Raw genomic sequence first — 21179 nt, forward strand, 5'->3', positions numbered from 1 at the left:
GATTTATTGGAAGGGCGATTTTTAATCATTACGTTACAGTATTTGAACCAGAGATATTTGGAGCCCATTTCTTGTGCTTTGTCCTAGACCTTTGAAAATAGGGTTCAATGATTTTGAAAACAATAATCTTCTAGAATCCATGTTTTTGGGTTGTGATTTGGTTTAATTGCTTATTTTTTATTAAAATCTGATGTCTTTTTTGGAATCAGTAAATCTGACATGGAATTTTGGATAGACTCCTAGTCGTATACCCGGAATTTTCTTGATGGCCAGTATATCTCCGCCTTTTAAATCGACTCCTATGGCTGCGGCCATGCATTTAATTATGTCTACAAGTTGCTCTCCCTCTTTTTCTCTAATACCTGCAAATTCTAGGGTGTCTTCTTGTGATATCTGCTCCACTTCTGCCAATCTGGGCTCAAGGATCTTAATTAATCTGTCTTTTTTTCCGTCAGCTCCTTTCTCATTGATTCGACCTCCGAAACCAGTCTAATTATACATTCATTTCGTCGCATTGGCAGCTGATGAAATCTCTTGTGTTTCTGCTTTCTTGGTTTTCATCGTCATTTTTTTTTAATGATCGCTTGTTCAAATATTTTTAAAAAATTCGGGAGTGTGTGGAATTAATAATCTGACTTACCTTTAATACCAAAAGGTAGTAACGACAGTATAAACTTAACATTAAATATATTGAAATCCGAGGATGATCTCTGGTGGATTATTTATTTATATATTAACGCCCTGACAGGCTTTTTACATAACGATTATAAATTAAATTTAAAACAACGGTGTTATGTAACTGAAAAGATTTAAAAAAATAATGCTTAAAATACAATTTACTTGTTGTTATTATCACACTAACTTTCAAAAAGCCTGGTCATTTATTTACGAGTAAAAATAATAAAAATAATTTTTATTCCAGGATGTGGAGAGGTTAGTGCAATCCCACATGTCCCATATATATATACATTTTTTTGTACAAAAGGTATGTGAAAAATGAAAAAATAAATAAAGAAGAATAAATTAACAACAGAGTACTATGCAGTGCGTGGTCTTGAGTGAGCTTGGGCCCAGCGCTCACTCAGGAGTGGCACTTGGTGCTGGTAGGCTTCGGTCACCAACGTGTTGGTGGAGGCCATTAGCCGCATACTGGCTCCAGTGACCCGGCGTCTCATCAGGCCGACAAATACATTTAGTCCTAATTCCGTGAACATTGTTGATGCTACAGATATTATGATTATAACTTCAAACGACCAGCATTTTAGGCGGCATGAGGAAAGAAATATACCTGTGAATTCAGTGGAGCCGTCTGCGTCAGGCAGATTTATTAGAGATTAATTTATCCAAAGACATTTTTCATGGTGGAAATGATGTGTAATGAACACTGAAAGGACACCATATCTAATGTAATGACTAGTTAAATGAAAATAGAAAAAAGAATAAAAAAAATCTAGTATAGATTAACATTTTATTACATTATCTTTTTATCCCAGATGCGGTCACCAACGCCATTTCTAAGTCAGCTTCAGCTTTTTTAGCTCTTAATTCTAATAGTTTAGTTTGCAGACGGGCTGATTTTAATTGCTCCCGGGCAATCTCCGTCTCGCATATCGCAGCCTCCATATGTTCCCGGGCAGCCTCACTTTGTTCCTTGGCAATCTCCATTCTAAGTTTGTGAATTTGCAGGCGATGAACTTCTGCCTTGTCCCGAACCACCTGCCCACTGTCTGGAACAAGACAAAATTACAAGCACGATTAGTCAACAATATAAATAATAGGTTCAGGCCTCCTGAGGTGTTTAGCTTTACAGGGAGAGGTTGTGTTTAGCCTCTCTGTTACATGAGACGTCATTAGACGGTGGAGAGCTAGTGGGTTAAGTTCTCCTTGGACCACCTCACATTACCGGGTCATACTCATACCAAACCATTTACGATCCATGACAACTACAGAGATTGTGATTTCATTAATAATCATCTGCGGCAAGTCATAGGAGGTAGGAATAAGCCTCTCTATCCATAAAATGACTCATGAACTGTGAGGAATAAACTTATGAACATAGTCACCTCTCTTGGGAATCATGCAACATGTTGGCAGCTGCTGGGACGTAGAACTCTCGTTGGGCGTTCTTGTTATATCTGAAAATTGAAAAAATTGTATCTCAAATATTAACTTTGATTTAACACGACAAACTGATAACATATACATAAAATGATGTAATCTATAATGTTCTTAAAGCAACATCTTGTATTGAGCTCCTATAGAGAAATATGAATGCTACAATCAAAATACAAATAATTACTAAACATTTTAATGTAAAATTCAAAAGTATCAAACATACTTATTGAATAACTAGCCGTACTCTGCCACGCATTACAGTGGCTCAGTCTGTCTGTGCAGATAGAGAAACAATGGCGCGTGTTGCTTTTACGTCCAACAGATGGTACTGTTTTTTAATGTTTTTACCTGTCACAGGTGATGTCTATATAAGGTATGCATAAAAAAACACACGTGTATTTGATTGCAACGTTGCATCGAAATTTCAAAGCAATCGGTGAAGATCTTTCTTAGATTTAAGATTTTGAACAAAGGTTGGTCATTCGCGAGACTGATTAATTATTGGCTGACTGATGACTTACTGACTCGCTGCGTCGGGCCTATTTATAAAGCCAAGCCGACGGCGGCAGTAGCTTCGCGAGACCGCTGGTAAACTGCCGGTTACTCGCTTCAAATTCCTCTCAATGTTTCGATGGCACTGAAATTATGCCTAGACAGTTGCCTAGAACCTTCTGGCGGATGCCCGTAATGTACCTAGTCAAACTCACAATTGTATTGACGTAGGTAGTTCGCTCGGACGTCGCAAGTAGGTGCTCGTAGCCAGTAGGTAGCTGGTATTATTTACGTTACGCAATTAATTGTGCCTTGCAAAATATCTCGTAATTTCGCGGCCCATGCATTTTATATCGGTCGTCTTTCCGGAACCTTCTAGGAGCGTTGATCGCTACACATTATTATAGTGATTTGTTTTTGGGGTATATTGCCGTGTTGCGCTACCTCCTTTAGCCAACGTTTCGGACAGCATTTCAGTGTCCATCATCAGGGCAGATGTGTAATCGTTGGCTAAAAAAGGAGGTAGCGCAACACGGCATAATATCCCAAAAACAAATCACTATAATACTTTTGGCCGTGAAAATCTCAACTCATACATTTATATTATTATTTATATAGATTGAGGTATGTTATTATAGCCTTCTTGTAACTATATTACATGAACGGGACACTTCTACAACTAGATAAATACAGCTGGCTTACAAATAGGATTCATAATAACTAGTGACTTACATCTAAGACTTATTTCTAGTGACTTACGACTTAGGCTCATAATAATTGGATGAGAGAGGTCAATGAAAATGATATAAAAGAATTTTTGGTTATACCCGCGGTTTGGTGAATTCTACCAGCGTGCTCCAATAATTCCTTCTTAATATCCATGGGGTCAATATCAATTTCTGTATATGGAATTCCAATTTCCTCTTCCATTGTTGCTGATTCTGCGTTAATGGTGACTTCCTCCATATCAGAATGCTCCGTTGTACTAATTTTACCTGATAACAAGTAATTTTATATTAGAAATTGGATTTACAAAACGGGATGCTTGTTATGTTATTTGGCTTTTGGTATATTGTACTGTCGTACCTCGTAACACAGTTAAATTATGTTCAATCGGATATAATAACTATTGACAAGATTCATAATAACTATTGACTTACATCTAAGACATATTTCTAGTGACTTACGACTAAGGCTCATAACTACTGGATGAGAGAGGTCAATAAAAATTATATTTTGAATATGTTGACGAATGAGGAAGAAATAAAAGTGAGATGGATGAAGTACTTTGAGGAAATCTTCGAAAGTAACCGAGTGACAGTGATTCCAGCGGCGAATCAGATATGGATGATCATGGGGCGAATGGTACCGAAATCAGCATGGATGAGATGAAAAGATCGATTAAATGTATGAAGAATGGTAAGGCTGTCGATTTCGACAATATTGCTGCTGAATATTTTAAAGGATATAGTTGTATAATTCTCACATGGTTGTGCAATCTTTTTAGCCAATGTTTAAAGAAGGGTAACACGCCTTTAGATTGGAGAAGGGCAGTGATCATACCGTTATACAAAGGTAAACAGTCACGAATGGAATGTGGGAATCATAAGGCTATTAACCTGCTAAGTTCAGTTGGAAAGCTGTATGGTAGAATTTTGATTAAAAGGGTGAGAAAGAAAACAAAGGATACAATATGGGATATGCAAGGTGCTTTTGAGTGCTGGTACCTACCCTGATTTACGGAAGTGAGGCATGCAACTGGCAGAGAAAGGATTAAAGTAGACTGAATGCTGTAGAAATGAGGCGTATGCGTAGTAAAACCATGCATGATCGTGTGATAAATGTGGAGATCCGCAAAGAGTGCAAGGCTGATGCAAGCGCAATGGGTAAGATCAAGAAAGTTACACTTAGATGGTTTAGGCATGTAGAACGAATGAGCGAAGAAAGGAGTGGAAGGAGAATATACGCTGCAAATCTGAATAGTAGCAGAAGTCAGGGACGTCCGAGGAAGACATGGCACGACCAAGTGAATCAGATACTTGAGTCGGGCCATGTCAAGATCTAGAATAATTGAAAAGTATGTATGAAACAATGTATGAATGTGAATGAGGCAAGGAGTTGGGTGCCAAGACCGAGTTGTTTAGCGGTCCGTCCTCTCTGCCTACCCCTGAAGAGAAATGGCGTAATGGTTAGTTATTTAGTTAGTTAATTAGTTAGTTGGTTATACCTGCGGTTTGGTGAATTCTGCCAGCGTGCTCCAATAATTCCTTCTTAATATCCATGGGGTCAATATCAATTTCTGTATATGAAATTTCACTTCCCTCTTCCATTGTTGCTGGTTCTGCGTTAATGGTGACTCCCTCCATATCAGAATGCTCCGTTGTACTGATTTTACCTAATAACAAGTAATTTTATATTAGGAATTGGATTTACAAAACGGGATGCTTGGCTGTTGGCAACTTGTATAGTCTTAACTCGTAACACAGTTAAATTATGTTCAATCAGATATAAAATTGTAGGATTTTGTGCGGATCTTTCGAGCACTGTGCAAGAACCTCTCATCATGATCAAACACAACAGATAGAGAGTCTGAGAAATGCTTTTGGTGTAGGTATAGAGAAAAGAGTTAAATCAGTTCTTAGGTTTATCTCTGAAAGTTGGATAGTTATTTGAAGATCTTGTGAAGGTGTTATGGTGTCTGTGTTTGAAATACAATTTCTATAGTATTGAAATTATCGTGGAATGTTTTGGATAACCCAAGATCTTATTATAATACGTGCCGCCTTTGATGAAAATAATAATAAAAAATGTCGTCTTAATCATCGCTTGATTCTTAAGACGTTTTTGAATGCACTAGATTTACTACAATTTTATAGTTAAACAAGCTGAGATAATTACTGAAATAGTGAACTTAACTAGCCTCATGAGAGAAGCTTGGTCGCCAACAGTTTCCATTTCCTCGTTAGCCCAGAGCCTAGAGCACATTAGGAGCATTCACAATACAATTGCGAACAGTCGAAAGCCAAGTAAGAACCTGCCGTTTAATTTTCGATTATGTTGGGTCAGAATAATAGTAATAAATAATAATGAAGAAAATAAATACCTAAAATGCTTTCCGAACATTCTGTCTTGATTGATGCGTGATCTTCATTGATTTCCGTAAAGGACACATCAACACTCTCTTCCACACTCGTCTCTAGTTCTAACTTGATGAAGGTGGAATCCATTATTCTATGTAAGAACTTGGTAGTTCTGTTTATCTGAAACCAATACAATATTAGATCACGTAACCGTGATAAGTCTAATAAATGAACTGATTGCATTGTTAAGTAATTTCCCTGCAGATAAACCGTTTTTATTATCCAGCCGACATCTGGGAGAAAGATAATCTAGAAGCTGAAAAAAAATAAGACACGCTACCGCTGGAAGTGAACCTAGTAAATAATTTCGTCTTGTCTACAAAACAGATGAAGTTGCCGATAATAAAGCGAAAATAAATGCAATAGTTTATTTTACAAGTTTTCAGTTGTCATAGGTCACAAATGGCACCTGTTTTAGTTTTAGCCGTTCAGCACGATTTACCCTGGTAAAGTAAAGGTAAAATTTCGATCGCGCTGGCCTCGCTTATTATGAATATTTTTTAGATAAAACCTTTAGATTCACCTTAATTACTGTACGACACAACTTTTAACCTTCGGGGAGGTGAAAAATATTGCAATAAAAATTTCAATTACGTAAAACTAAAATTAGCTTTCGTTTTGTGAAACGAGACCGTCCATTTTCAAACTTTTATTTGTTTATTGTCAAATGTCATTTTGTTTTGTTGGTATTTCTGTTACTATAGGACAAAACGAACGGCTAGAAGTAGCTAGAGACAATCGCGCGGGCGTTTTTTTAATGTTAAAAAATTCCGTCAAATTAGTATTTACCTAATATGCATGCATTATGTGCGTTGTGATTGAAATTTATTAGCTGGATTTTATTTTTTTACTTTCAAATTTTATTTAAGTAAACTATATCTGCGATGTTGAGCGGCTACGCTAAGTTTGTAATACAAAAGAAAGTGCCCCTTTTATAGCGCCTGCTCGCGTCAAGGCAAGAAAAACATCCCAGTTTTCAAGTAGTTTAGCGGCTACGCTAGGTTTGTGTAACATGGTTTGTGATTCAAAAGAAAGTGTCCCCTTAATACCGCCTGCTCGCGTCAGGGCAAGAAAAACATCCCAGTTTTCAATTAGTTTAGCGGCTACGCTAGGTTTGTGTAACATGGTTTGTGATTCAAAAGAAAGTGTCCCCTTTATACCGCCTGCTCGCGTCAGGGCAAGAAAAACATCCCAGTTTTCAAATAGTTTAGCGGCTACGCTAGGTTTGTTGTAGTTTTATATATATATAGATATATATTTTATATAGATATATATATCTCAAAAACCATGTTACACAAACCTAGCGTAGTCGCTAAACTAATTGAAAACTGGGATGTTTTTCTTGCCTTGACGCGAGCAGGCGGTATAAAAGGGACACTTTCTTTTGAATTACAAACCATGTTACACAAACCTAGCGTAGCCGCTAAACTAATTGAAAACTGGGATGTTTTTCTTGCCTTGACGCGAGCAGGCGGTTTAAAGGGGGCATTTTCTTTTTCATCATAAACCATGTTACAAAAACTTAGCGTAGCCGCTCAACATCGCAGAAATAGTTTACTTAAATAAAATTTGAACGTAAAAAAATAAAATCCAGCTAATAAAATTCAATCACAACGCACACAATGCATGCATATTAGGTAAATACTAATTTGACGGAATTTTTTAACATTAAAAAAAACGCCCGCGCGATTATGTTTCTAGCCACTTCTAGCCGTTCGTTTCGTCCTATAGTAACAGAAATACCAACAAAACAAAATGACATTTGACAGGTTTGACAGTAAAGTTTGAAAATGGACGGTCTCGTTTCACAAAACGAAAGCTAATTTTAATTTTACGTAATTGAAATTTTTATTGCAATATTTTCCACCTCCCCGAAGGTTAAAAGCTGTGTCGTACAGTAATTAAGGTGAATCTAAAGGTTTTATCTAAAAAATATTCATAATAAGCGAGGCCAGCGCGATCGAAATTTTACCAAAGTAAAATATAAATCAATTAGTTACATTGTTAATCAAAAGCGGTACTTCATAACAAGATTTAGGAATTTCTTAATAAAAACCGATTGGTTTCAGCGCAGGTGTACAAATTGACAAAACGAGTGAAACAAATAAACATAACCTACAAAAAGTGACAGCACAGAACGCGGCTAGAGGATATTTAACCATAGAAAATAGACATAATAGACATTAATTCTGGTTTTTAGCCCAGTGTTGCCAAGTTTCTCTGTTTTCTAGTAAATTTGACAATATTTTGTACTACGAGTACCGAGCCGATGATTTTCTTGGTGAAGAAAAAATGTCAACTCTGAGATATCGTCTTGCAAACAAGAACTATTTTCAATTTTATTGGAATAACTTTTGAAGATTTTATCGATGTAAAGAATCCCGGTTGCGACCATTAAACTCTAGTTCTAAATCTGATTTGCACATGCGAAAAGGTAGGCACAAACCAAGAATATATTGTTCAGCGCCCTTGAGGTGTTTTTGCACAAAAACGGCGCTATACAAGTCATCCAAGTATTATTATTATTATTATTAAAGGATAAACCAAGGAAGTCACGTTTTTGTGATTTTGAGTTAAATATGCATTTTTTCTGTATTTCATAACGTTAGTGGGTGAAACACGATAAATTGATTGATTTAACTTATTATAAAACCACTGAAGTTCAATTTACATTAAACTATAATCGACGAATGTCTTTTTTACGTGGTTTATGCTTTAAGAAATATTTGAAGTTAGACATTATATTAGTACCATAAACACGGGAGTCAAACATACATTTTTTATCCTTTAAGAAAAATCCATATTCATACATATATTAGTACCATAAACACGGGAGTCAAACATACGTTGTTTACCCTCTAAGAAAAATGCATATTCATACATATCTTAGTACCAAAACACAGGAGTCAAACATACGTTGTTTAGGCTTGAATAACCATTATTGGAAGCCGACGTGTGATAACTATCAAGTACAGAAGTGTATAAACGTTTATTATTGAACTAGCTAACGTGAACCCGGCATTGCTCGGAATCTAAAATTAAATGGTTTGGGTTAGAGTTTTGAGGTTGTGAGAACTTTTAAGATATACATTTCTGTAGTAAATTATTTTGATTCATCTCATTAGGTTTAGCTAGCGTTGGCAATGTCCCAAAAATATTTTGTTTAAGTATTGATTACAAAACATGGACATTTCTTTACTTTCTAATAATACGAATGTAATGTATATGTAAATAAACCTTCCGGAAGAAATTCTCTAAATGATAGTGAAAACTCTATCAAAATCCGTTGTGTAGTTTAGAAGAACTAAGCGCACAAACAGTCAGACGGCAATTAATTTTATACTATTTAGAGATAAAAATGATGTTGAGAGCAGAAAGAATGGTTCAAATAATGAAAGGTAATGCTCTATCAGCTTTGTTATTATTCATTATTTATGTTGTACTTACTCACTAGTCGTAAAGTTTGAATATGTATTTTATTAAAAACATTAAATTTATTTTAAGATAATTTATCTTGAATCATTTAATGTTTTTTATGTTAACATTAGGTACCTACCTATTATGTTTTATTTTTGTTTTCATCTGGGGTTGCACTACTCTCCTAGTCCTAGTTGGATTAGAAACCTAAATAAATAAAACCTGTTTAAATAATAATATAAATGTTCGTTTGTTCTAAATCTTAAATCTCTGAAAGTTTTTCAACGATTGCTTTGAAACTTTGAGACAACGTTACATTTGAATACGCGTATATTTTTATATACCTATATTATATAGATGTCACCTGTGATAGGAAAAAACATGTTTTTTTTGCAAAACAGCGCCATCTGTAAGACAAACATGTTTTTTTTTAAGTGCCACGTGAGTGGTTTATTTATGGCGCCATCTGTTGGATATAAAAGCAATACACGCTAATATTTATATATCTGCACAGACAGACACGTGGTGGGGTAGAGATAGTAAATAAATTACCTCTAAAATTTCGTATGGCCGGTCATGTTATACCAAATATTGTGATTTACTTACGTATATTCTTATTTTATCATTCGTTATGCATTAAAAAAGGCATTCATAACATTATATTGAAAATAGGTACCTTCATAGACATATGAATATTAGTAGACCTGCCCTAAGTGATTAAAAGCGTATTATCCCCACTCCCCATACCGGTTCCATTGAGCCGGCTGGGCTCGCATATGGCCTCAAGTGAAATTTGAAAACGTGACGTCATCATTCTTGTGCGAACTATGGTCGAGGCATCATCGGTTCATTTTACGAAATAACACGGCAAAATGTTGACTTGTGATATGAAAACTTGTAAAAATAGATGTGAAAAAGAGAATAAACCCAATTGTCGTATTACATTCCATAAGTAAGCATTATTTTACTTTATTTTAAGCTGATTCACACCGCATTATATGGATCAGTTTTAGAAACATATACTATCACATCACAATGTAGCGATTCTCAAGTGTGCTCATCGTTGTTTACTGGGGTAAGTAAATTATGAGACATTTGTAAAAGTGTCTTAACTAAATACTCTGAAACTAACTACGACTCTGAAAATAGAAGCTGCCTTACTTTGCCGAATTTGGACTTCGCAAATTAGTTCATAACGTGGCGAGTAATTTGCGCTCCCATGTAGAAATGTCTATTCATTCAAAGGCAGATTTTACTTTTAAGAACTAAATGGTGATATTATAATGCGAGATGCCTATTTACTGTCAGATTGATTTATTGACGAATCACAGTCAGCCTTACTCCCTTCGTTCTTCAACAGTTGATTTTACCCCTCGCCATTATCTTCTCGTCTATTAATTCCTATGTCTGTGGGTACCTTTGTTAATAATATTATTCATTTTCCAAACAAAAAATTCAGGAAATAGAGAGATAAAATCAAATGAAACAATCACCAATTTAGGAATGTGTGTCATAACGAAACAACGTAGTTTAGAAGAACTAAGCGCTCAAACAGACAGACGAGGATAGCGACTTTGTTTTATACTATTTAGAGATATTCATAAACAATTGACAATTTGTTCTTAACTTTGGCCAATAATTAATTAAATTATGAAATTCACCGTTCACGGGTATTAATTATTACATAAAGCAGAAAATTTATAGAGTTTCAAACATTCTGTTAATGCAAAAATGACTTTCCTGAACAAAATTCCTGGAGTGGACTCCCGAAGTTTATCCTTTAAGATATAGAATGACATTAGAGAGTGAAGTGATTAATACTTATCAATAATTTAATCGTTAAAAATTATACAACATTTTGTTATTCTTTTTGGATTTGGTTAACAAACTACGATTTTGTAGCTTATTGTAAATATCAAAATCTCGGTTTTATTATATGGTTTACAAGAGTTTTTCATGGATACGGGCTAATCAAGAATATGCGACGTTGCCACGGCAAGCTCACAGCGAATTTATCGGGTAAGTTTGTACCTCACAATAAGGATTTTAGTACGTATTTTTTTATGGAAAAAAAGTCGGAATTTCGGAAAAAGTTTTTTTTATTCTATCGTCTTTGTAGAATCACCTCCCGGAGTTAGTGCTATTAACCCCCCTCACCCTATATGTACCTATTTATACTAAATGAGTAATTATTAATTGTAATGTACTTTGACTGTCCTAAAACGGGAAACTTCCTAGTTGGACAGTCAAAGCTTCCTTTTATATTTGTATATCTTGTATGTAATAAATGTAAAAAAAAATAAAAAAATGTACATAAGTAATTATTTAATAAAAAATTAAAAATACCTTCTAGAAACACATTATCAGCCTTTGAAATATTACTGTAATTAAATAAAATTATTTTTGTTATAGTACGAATGTGTATCACTAAGTTTGACTTCTGGTAACATGAATAGCTACAGTAAGAGTAGGAAAATGGTTTATATTGAATGGAGCGCAAATGCAATTATGTCTGACTTCGGCGAATATGAATATTTACAATAAGAGCATGAAAATGGTTTTTATTTAGTATGAGTAAGCTTGTGTCTATGTAAGTGTGAAATCTGGGCACATACATAGTTACAGGAAGAGCAATAGAATGGTTTTTCTTTAGTATGAGTACGCAGGTGTATCGCCAAGTTTGACTTCCGAGAACATGAATAGTTACAGTAAGAGCATAAGAATGGTTTTTCTTTAGTATGAATGCGAATGTGTGCAATAAGGCTCGACTTTTTAGAACAAGAATAATTACAGTAAGAGCATGATAATGATTTTACTTCGGTATGAGTGCGAATGTGTTGAGTTAAGCTTGTTTTCACGGAACACGAATAATTACAGTAGGAACATGCAAATGATTTTTCTTTAGAATGAGTACGAACGTGTAAAGTTAAGCTTGATTTCACTGAACACAAATAGTTACAAAAAGAGCACGAGAATGGTTTTTCTTTAGTATGAGTGCGAATGTGTGCAACTAAGCGAGATTTCGTGGAACATGAATAACTACAGTAAGAGCATGAAAATGGTTTTTCGTTAGTATGAGTGCGAATATGCGTGATTAAGGAAAATTTTGTTGTACATGAATGACTACAGTAAGAACAAGAGAATGTTTTTTCTTTAGTATGAGTAAGCTTGTGCCTAGTTAAGTTTGACATCTGTGTACATGAATAGCTACAGTAGGAACATGAAAAAGGTTTTTCCTTAGTATGGATCCGAAGATGAACCACCAGACTTTGTTTCGAATTTAGTTTTCTGTCACATTGAGGACAGGGGAAAAATTTTGTGTTAGAACCATTTTTGCTGATTTCTTGATCGAATGAATTTGTGTTCTTTACTCTCAATGCTGCACCTAGAAGAAAAAGAGAAAATCACATTTTATATAATTTATATTTGTACTTAAGGCGATGCCATACGTAGTAATGCAAAATCATGTGTTTTTGGTTTGAAAATTTGGTCGCCTAGAAATGTTTCAGATGCTTTAATTAAATACTGCGAGTAGAATACATCTTGGCCTTTGAAATAATCGAGTATTTTTTAGATAAGTCTTTTTATAAGCCCAGAAATAAATAATGTATAGGCCTATGAAAACTGCTTTAAAGTTCAAAATCTCCTACTTACGAACCCATTTTCGGTTATGGTTTTATTGTATAATGTGGCAAATTAAGTTATTTATAAAATGATCGAAAAAAAATAGTATTTATGCTTGAACATCCACAAAATAAAATAAAAGGCACTTTTTGGCCATGATTTTTTCCTGCATAAATCAAAACAGGCGGATGGTGTTGAGCGGGAATTTAAACCTTATCGCCATCTACGTAAGGGTTGTTATTGATAGCGGCTCAATTTAAAATATTACACGACGTAGTGCATCGCCTTAAAATTACAATATTACAAACATCTTCTTCGATACATTTTAAAACTACCGTGGACACAAAACAGTTGAGTAAATAATACTAAAAACTATGCAAATTCACTGTTGTAGGTTTCGAAGAATACGTCGCATTTTACATCCACAGGTAGTGGATCGCTCTTTCGTAGATTTGGTGACCCAAAAGTCAATAGAAAATATTGTGGTTACGTGAATTCTGGCAGAAGTATTTTGATTTGTGGCAGAATTTCACTATCACTATTTCACTAACGTAAAACATCTACGAGATTCTAGTGAAAAGTTTGTCATACCTAGAATTAATTGAAAGGAGGCGAAATGGATACGAAAAAGAAGAACATTTCAATCTTCAAAATTTACGATGTTTCGTACAGGGCCCAGATACTACAGTTCGACTGCAACACACTTACCACAAGTGAGTTTGAACGTAGCTTAGGACGGGTTGTTTCGGAGAATTTGAACAATTCATCATATTTCAACGTTGATTTTCAGTTCTGTGAAGGATTTTTTCAAGTTCTGTTTTTATTTCAGTTCTGTCCAGTGACAAATTTATAATCATACAATTTCAGAACTTGAATAGGACTTTCACAGATCCCGAAAATGGACGTTGAAATGTGATGAATTGTTCAAATTCTCCGAAACAACCCGTCCTTAGTGTTAGTATTCATATTCATCACCTCTGATTAAATTATTTCAAAAGTATATATGTTTTTTTTATAAATGCCGTTTACACAGATGCCTGTAAAAATATGTAACATTCCGTGTACCCAATGTAGAAGCTCTCCGGCCATAAAAAATAGTAAAATAGATCAACTCGTAAAATACTAAGATTTTTTAAATATATTTTCAATTTCCGACATAGTTACGCCATCTCTTGGGCTGGCTGGTAACCAATTTCAAAGAACAAAATTATTTTTTTTGGTTTGACTGAGGATTGAATCTTCCTACACAGGAACTAAAATGAGCGAATACCACTAACATCTAAGCCAAATCATAATTGGATGGTACCGACATTTATTCCGTATATTAAGCGCTGTAATTTTTTTATATACAATGTCATCCAATTTCAGAAAAATGCAAGTTGGTGCGCGTGCGTGTACGACGTACGTGCGTGCCACCAAAAATTGACAGAAGGAATTTTTTTATTTATTTAACGCCCAGAGGGCTTTTACATGGTTGGTAGTATAATTTTAATTTAACAGATACTTTGAAACATAAAAAAAAATTATATTTGATAAAAGCTATGTAACAAGTCATACAAACACAAGAAACAGAAACAGAAAATTACAGCTATTTGTAGGTTTACATGATGTGTTTAGGAGTATTGTTTAAATAAATGTTTTAAATGATCCACAAAACTTGCCAAGTTGGTATTGAATATGTCAACATCACCCAAGTAATGATTTCCCATGGTGTGAAGTCGTTGTATCGGAGAGTGGGCAATGTAGTTACGCTTATGTGTGCTGCTGTAGAATATTGTATTTTGTCGTGTTGTTACTGTGGGTGTATGTATGTTTATAAGTTGCAGGAGTTCACAACAGTCGAATTTAGAGTTAAGTATTTTGAATAAGAACGTTAAATCGTTTATTTTACGTCTATCTTCTAATGTATGTATTTTTAGAGTATTTAATAAGAAATTGTATTTTAAGTCTTCGACAGGGATATTTAATTTAAAATTTATAAAATGTAGAATTTTTTTTGTATTCGCTCAATGTTGTTAATGTGAATTTTGTAAGATGGAGACCAAACTACTGAGTTATATTCAATTAGACTTCTTACTAGAGATACGTATAATAGTTTAATGGCTTGTAAAGAATTTTCATCGACAACGAGTATTTCTACTGAGTTTCAGCACGATCTCAAGAAGTGGATTAATTTTCACTTCTAAGGCCGGATTCCCACTACGCCGGACCGGCAGATCTGCCGGAAACCGGACACCCGACAAGAGTGTTCACATTACACCGGAGCCGACAAGAAAATCGGACAGTCAAGTACTCACCTCAGTTGAATTTGGACCTGTGCGCACAATAGAAGGCAAAATAAAAGAAAACATTGGGTGCATCCTATTTTACGGGGAAGATTTTCACTTGGAACATTTGAAACATTAATATGTGAACTTAGAAGTGACGAATCAAATTTCTTCAATTATTTTCGAATGACAGCAACCACTTTTAACAATTTACTGGGACGATTTTCAATAGGAGTACGAGATACAAGTTTCAGAGAATGTATTTGCCCAGAACAAAGATTAGCCATATGGTGTATAAGAAGTTATGAAGTTGTTTTTATGATAGTGTAAGAAATAATTGTCGAATGACCTTGGATGATTGAGCAATGACCACTGCACATAAGGCAATTTTTGTTGTACGGATAAAGGAAGGACTCACCATTAGGAAAGGGCACTCGTTTCTTCCCGTCTTTTCTCCTCACAACAATGTCACTTAACACGGAGCGGCTTGCACGATATCGGCGCGAATAATTAGGTAATAAGATAAGGGAGATGAAATCTCGCGCGGATGCGGTTTTATTGTGAGCGGTTCGGGTTATTGCAATATACTGATTACCAAAGGGCACGTAAATTAGCAGGAATGGAAAGGAAGGTAGGACAAAGGACAATAATACTATATCAGTACAGTGGTCGCAGGTATGTGTGTATGTGTGCATGAGATGTATGTATAAATTAATGTCTATTGCGCATTGGCGCAACCACCATATGTCTAAGGTAAGATTATTTTATGTTTGCTATGTGTTTGTTTGATGAGTGTGAATATATATAATATGTGTGTGTGTAAGTGTATTTGATAATAATTATGATAAATAAAAATGCAAATAACTTATTAAGTATTTATTTGTACTCAAACTTAAAGCTTTATAAAAATTCTTCAAACTTAAAACCCTTCAAAATCTAAGTATTCTTGGGAGTCTTGGGAATTTCCGGAATGATTACTAGATGCTGTTGGCGAAGCTGGAAACGGATTGGAGGACGAAGGTGAAGTTGATGGTATAGGTGTTGTTGCCTGTTGATACGTAGAGTATCCAGAGTGGTGTTGATATTGCGTAGGTGTTGCCTGTTGATTGACGCTTGTGTAGTATTGTCATCTGATTAGAATCACGCCAATTCCTACTTTTAATTTTTTGCAACATTGTCAGGACGTTAGCTTGAAATCTCTTCGATATTTAAAGTGTTCAAGATTGATATAATGCCTTTGAAAAAAGACAGATGATGGTTTTCCTTTTCTGGCTTTATTTTGGAGTCCAAAAACTTTACCATCTTATGATTTACCTCTTTATTATCAATTTTTCTTTTATTTTTAATTAAAGGTGAACGAAAATCTGATTCCATGCTTACTTCAGTCTCGGTTCTTGCTTTTTTTGAAACTGACTCGTGAGGTGGGCGAGGTTCGGAGACGTTTTTTTAAAAACATTAATTGCTCGTGATATAAATAATTTCGTGTCTGTTTGGCCGAAGATCCAGATTTAGACTCATCTTTTTGTTTATTTACTGACTCAAGCCACGAATCACGTATATTGTTCCATTTAGTTGAAACCAGTTTTCCTGAAATCATTAAAAAAATATCATAATAGAATAGAATAGAATTTATTTTTTATTAAAACACAAATAACATTGTTTACATCACTTTATTTCGATACAAAATCTCAACATGTTTCATGAACCAAGTTCACTTCATCAGGAGCACAAGTATACTAAAGTTATAATTAAAATTAGGTCTAGAAAGAAGAGGTAGAAGGAGTGGGGAGGGGTAAGAGTGGGGAGGGTTATTCAAAGTAGGAATTAAAATGTCATTAGACGGGAAAGACCGGGTAATTGGGAAAATATTTAAAATGGGGTTTATAAAAAATTTTTGTTTATTAATAATATCTGCTTTCATATTCACGTGTTTTCTTATTTCTAGGATTTCAAAATTATTGATTTGAGATACCTTGTAACCAGAATGTAGTATTTTAAAACCTGAATTAATATCGAAAGTATGGTCGTTATTTAATAAATGATCCGCAAATTCTGATTCACAGTTTCCCTTTAAAGCCCTAAGATGTTCTTTAATTCTGATCTCAAAGTTTCTATTAAATAAAGTGATGTAAACAATGTTATTTGTGTTTTAATAAAAAATAAATAATGCCATCACAAAGTGAAAAGCAGTTAGAAGAAGTTTTCTTCGAAGAATAGAATTTGTTTATTGGTGACGTATAAAGTAATAATGTAGTAACAAAGGGTAATTGTTTTCATATATTTAGCTTCAGCATGTTCATTCAAAGAAATACATTACTCATACAGAATAGGCGTTTCGACAATAAGTAAAATAATAAAAGAATTGAGCCACGTCATTTGGGAATATCTAAAGACAGATTTCCTCAGTAGAGAGAGAATGGGAGGACATCGCTTCAGGATTCGAAAGAAAAGCCAACTTTCCTCACTGTGTTGGAGCAGTAGATGGCAAACATATTAGAATTTTGAAACCAGCCAAGAGTGGTTCTATGTTCTTTAATTACAAGGAATATTATTCTTTTGTATTAATGGCAGTTGTTGATTCAGAGTACCGATTTATTTTTATTAGTGTGGGCTCATATGGCAAGGAATGCGATTCTACTATATTAAAGGGTAGTACATTTTGGCAAAAGATCAATGATGGTACTTTAAAAGTACCAAAGCCTAGACCGGTTCATGAAAACTTGCACGAGGAATTACCGTTCATACTAGTTGGCGATGAAGGCTTTGCTTTAACACCTAATCTCCTACGTCCGTATGGAGGTACACATTTGAATACTGATAAAAAGATTTTTAACTATAGATTAAGTCGAGCAAGAAGGTATGTTGAGTGCGCTTTTTGTATTCTGGCAAATAAGTACTCCATCGAGCTATAGATCTGAACGTAGACACAGCAATTCAAGTAATTAAAGCTTGTACAGTCTTACATAATTTTGTTACAGAAAAAGACGGTATAAATTTTGAAATTTACCAAAATATAGAACAAAGACAAGAACAAGAAATGACACTTGTGAATCGAAATGGGTCGAGTCGAGGTGGCCCTAATGCCAACGCTATACGGACAGCATTTACTGACTATTTTGTTTCGGATATTGGTTCCGTTCAGTGGCAGGCAGCAGCTATAAAATAAAATTTGTGAATGCAACATTTTATCAATAAAACATTAAAAAACTCACCGTATTGTTTTCTTTCTTTTTCTTCCAGTTCATCGAAGTCTGGTTACAGTATTAAACATACTTCACGCCAAGCTGCTAACTTAAAGTTTTTGTCTTTATAGACGTCTTCGGTCGTATCCCACAGAACAGGTCTCTCTTGGACAAGCGTAATTAAAGTTTCGGTTTGAATTTCCATGATACACGTCTACTTTTAACAAAAAATGCGATCCGATGACCCGAGGGGAGCCCGGAGCACGGGCGGGGCGAGCGGGGACAGCCGGATACCGGCACAAACTCGTTCACATTACTCCGGTCCGGTGGTTCTACCTGCACTTTCGCAGTGACAAAACGCTCGGTAAAAATGCCGGGCTCGGCAAAAATGCCGGACCCGGGATAATTTGAATAGCTACATATAAAATGTACAGCCACTAGCCCTTCCGGCAGTTTTACCGGCCCGGCAGATCTGCCGGTCCGGCGTAGTGGGAACCCGGCCTAAGATTTGCATTAATTCATTTACAAAACAAAAACGAAATTCAAATGAATGTATTGAAAAAAAATTATAAAAATGAATGTCAATTTGTGAGGTCCGTGGATCCAGTTAAAAGCTCTGTCCCTAAACTTAACAACATACATACATACATCGACCAGGGTGTTGGAGTATCTTTTGTCTGTACCCTTCATTTGAAGATTACGGGATTTGCGAGGTCAATAAAAAATATAGAAAAGAATTTTAGGTATACCTGCCGTTTGGTGAATTCTTTCATCGTGCTCCAAGCATTCCTTTTTAACATCCTTGAGGCTGACATCGATTTCTGTACATGGAATATCACTTTTCTCTTTAATTGTTGCTGGCTCTGCTTTGATGGTAACTTCCTTCATATTAGAATGCTGCGTTCTACTAATTTCACCTGATAACCAGTACAAAAAGGAATGCTTGTTATGTTGTTTGACTTTTAGTAACTTGTACAGTCCTAACACACAGTTGAATTTTGTTCAATCGGAAATAAAATTATCGGTTTTTGTGCGAATGTGTCAGCATTGTGCAAGCACCTGTTAACATGAACTAACCCAATAGACAGAGAGTAAGTTGGATAAATGTGTGAATATAAAATGCTTGTGGTAGAGATATAGAGTTAAATCATTTCTTAGGTTTATCTCTGAAGATTGGATAGTTATTTGAAGATCTTGTGAAGGTGTTTTGGTGTCTGGGTATGGAATACAATTTGTATCATAATAAAATTGTCGTAGAATGTACTGGATGACCCAAGATCTTATTATAAGACGATTCCGCCTTCGAAGATAATAAAGAATGTCGTCTTCATCATCACTTGATTCTTAAGACGTTTTTGAGCGCAATATAGCAAAGACAGATGACAGAAGAAGTGGTTCTTTATTCTATGCTAAACAAGCGGAGATAATGACTGAAATCCTAAACTTGACTAGCGTCGTGAGAGAATCTTAATCGCCAAGCAGTTTTCAACCTGCAGTCGTTAACTAGTTTTAGTTTACTTGATGTCAATAAACGCCCGGGTTACCGGCAAATTAAAAAAAAAAAAAAAAAAAATTCCGTGTCTCCATTTTGCTTTGGATTTCCTTGTTAACCAAGAGACTAAAGATTAGTGGAGGTATTCATAATCCAACCATGAATAGTCGAAAGCCAAATAAAAACCTGCAAGGTTTATTATCGCTTATGTTGCGTCTGAAAGACAGTAATATACTAAATAAATAATACCTGAAATGCTTTCCGTACATTCTTCCTTGATTGATGCGTGATCTATATCGATTTCCGTAAAGGACACATCAACATTCTCTTCCGCACTTGTCTCTAGTTCTAACTTGATGGAGGTGGAATCCATGCTTCTACGTAATGACTTGGTAGTTCTGTTTATCTGAAACCAATACAATATTAGATCATGTCAATGTGATGGGTCTATTAAATTAGCTTATTGAATTACATGATACACGGTTATATTGAAAAATAAGACAACTCGCTAGCGCTGGGATTGAGCCTGGCAAATAAATTTGTCTAGTCTAGAAAAACAGATGGAGTTGACGAAAAATAGTAAGAATTATTAAGAAGTAATCGGCAATTCAGGATTTAAATGGTTACCGCAATTCCTTTTCCTTGCAGCTATAAATTGAGACTTCTACAGCTTTGAACCACTCGGTTAATAGTAAAACAAGTTTTTTCACACAAAAATCTAAAAGATAATAATAATAATAATAAAATTTATTAATTTCTTACACAACTACAAATTAGGATTTAATACATATAAGAAATTAGGTTAAATAAATTTTACAAAAGATTGTTTTAAGTATTTATACATAGAAAAAGAAATTTCAAGATGTGGAATTTCCAAAAAAATTTTAGGCAGTGGTGAAAGATCTCGTCAATGTGGAGAGACTCTTTCAACAATCAGAAGAATTTCCCTTCTGAATCTCTCCTCACTGACGCCAAATATATCAATCTCGGAGGAGATTTGGTTCAAAAGCAATATACTCCTCCCTACCGGGAGAACCATTGGCAGGTTAGTTCTGCAGGCAGGAAGATAGAATAATCTATGATGACGTTGTCTAATCTAATAATGGTTCAATGAATGTGTATAAAAAATTTAAGAAAGCTAATTTAATAGTTTTCATTCGTCATAGGTATAAAAATGGCACACGTTTTACTTACAGCCGTTCAGCACAAAGCAATTTACCCTGATACAGTAAAATATAAAACAATTAATCACTTTTTTAGTCAAAAGCGGAACTTATAAATTTTCCAACAAGATTGAGTAATTTCTTGAGAGAAAACTGAATGTTTTCAGTCCAGGTTTACAAATTGACGAAATGAGCGAGGCCAATTAACATAACCTATAAAAAGTGACAGCACACATCGTGCGGGTGAAGGATATTTAACCATAGAAACTACACATTATAGACAATAA

The 21179-nt window shown here is 34.8% G+C and overlaps 2 protein-coding genes across 5 annotated transcripts; both read right to left on the minus strand.

Annotated features, from left to right (window-relative positions):
- Positions 1–1422: 1422 nt before the first annotated feature.
- On the minus strand, positions 1423–8007 carry LOC149414512 (uncharacterized). Its single transcript, XM_089644239.1, has 6 exons — positions 7748–8007; positions 5711–5867; positions 4835–5002; positions 3435–3602; positions 2064–2135; positions 1423–1727 (listed from the first exon to the last, which is right to left on the minus strand). Exons 2-6 carry the CDS (start codon positions 5832–5834, stop codon positions 1477–1479), a joined length of 783 nt encoding a protein of 260 aa, XP_089500365.1. The 5' UTR covers positions 5835–5867; positions 7748–8007; the 3' UTR covers positions 1423–1476.
- Positions 8008–11518: 3511 nt separating this feature from the next.
- On the minus strand, positions 11519–21121 carry LOC149414513 (uncharacterized). Of its 4 annotated transcripts, none has more exons than XM_089643900.1 (4): positions 20924–21121; positions 19979–20127; positions 18987–19154; positions 11519–12549 (listed from the first exon to the last, which is right to left on the minus strand). In XM_089643900.1, the coding sequence occupies exons 2-4, from the start codon at positions 20100–20102 to the stop codon at positions 11726–11728; spliced, it is 1116 nt and encodes a 371-aa protein (XP_089500026.1). In that variant the 5' UTR covers positions 20103–20127; positions 20924–21121; the 3' UTR covers positions 11519–11725. The 4 variants fall into 4 exon arrangements, with proteins under 4 accessions (XP_089500026.1, XP_089500027.1, XP_089500025.1 ...); XM_089643901.1 differs by having other exon boundaries at positions 19997–20135; XM_089643899.1 differs by having other exon boundaries at positions 19979–20135.
- Between the last annotated feature and the right edge of the window lie 58 nt (positions 21122–21179).

Source organism: Hesperophylax consimilis, chromosome 20 (genome assembly GCF_061612785.1).
Source record: "Hesperophylax consimilis isolate HC1 chromosome 20, BYU_Hcon_1.0, whole genome shotgun sequence".
NCBI lineage: Eukaryota > Metazoa > Arthropoda > Insecta > Trichoptera > Limnephilidae > Hesperophylax > Hesperophylax consimilis.

What these genes read in the sequence shown, in the direction of transcription:
- LOC149414512 (XM_089644239.1), bottom strand. Translation starts at nt 5,834, where the DNA reads ATGGATTCCACCTTCATCAAGTTAGAACTAGAGACGAGTGTGGAAGAG. An exon ending in ATGTTCGGAAAGCATTTTAG is followed by an intron (nt 5,003 to 5,710) that starts GTATTTATTTTC and finishes ACTTGTTATTAG; the next exon opens with GTAAAATCAGTACAACGGAG. An exon ending in TAGAATTCACCAAACCGCGG is followed by an intron (nt 2,136 to 3,434) that starts GTATAACCAAAA and finishes TTCAATTTTCAG; the next exon opens with ATATAACAAGAACGCCCAAC.
- LOC149414513 (XM_089643900.1), bottom strand. Translation starts at nt 20,102, where the DNA reads ATGGATTCCACCTCCATCAAGTTAGAACTAGAGACAAGTGCGGAAGAG. An exon ending in ATGTACGGAAAGCATTTCAG is followed by an intron (nt 19,155 to 19,978) that starts GTATTATTTATT and finishes ACTGGTTATCAG; the next exon opens with GTGAAATTAGTAGAACGCAG. An exon ending in AAGAATTCACCAAACGGCAG is followed by an intron (nt 12,550 to 18,986) that starts GTATACCTAAAA and finishes TTTTTCTTCTAG; the next exon opens with GTGCAGCATTGAGAGTAAAG.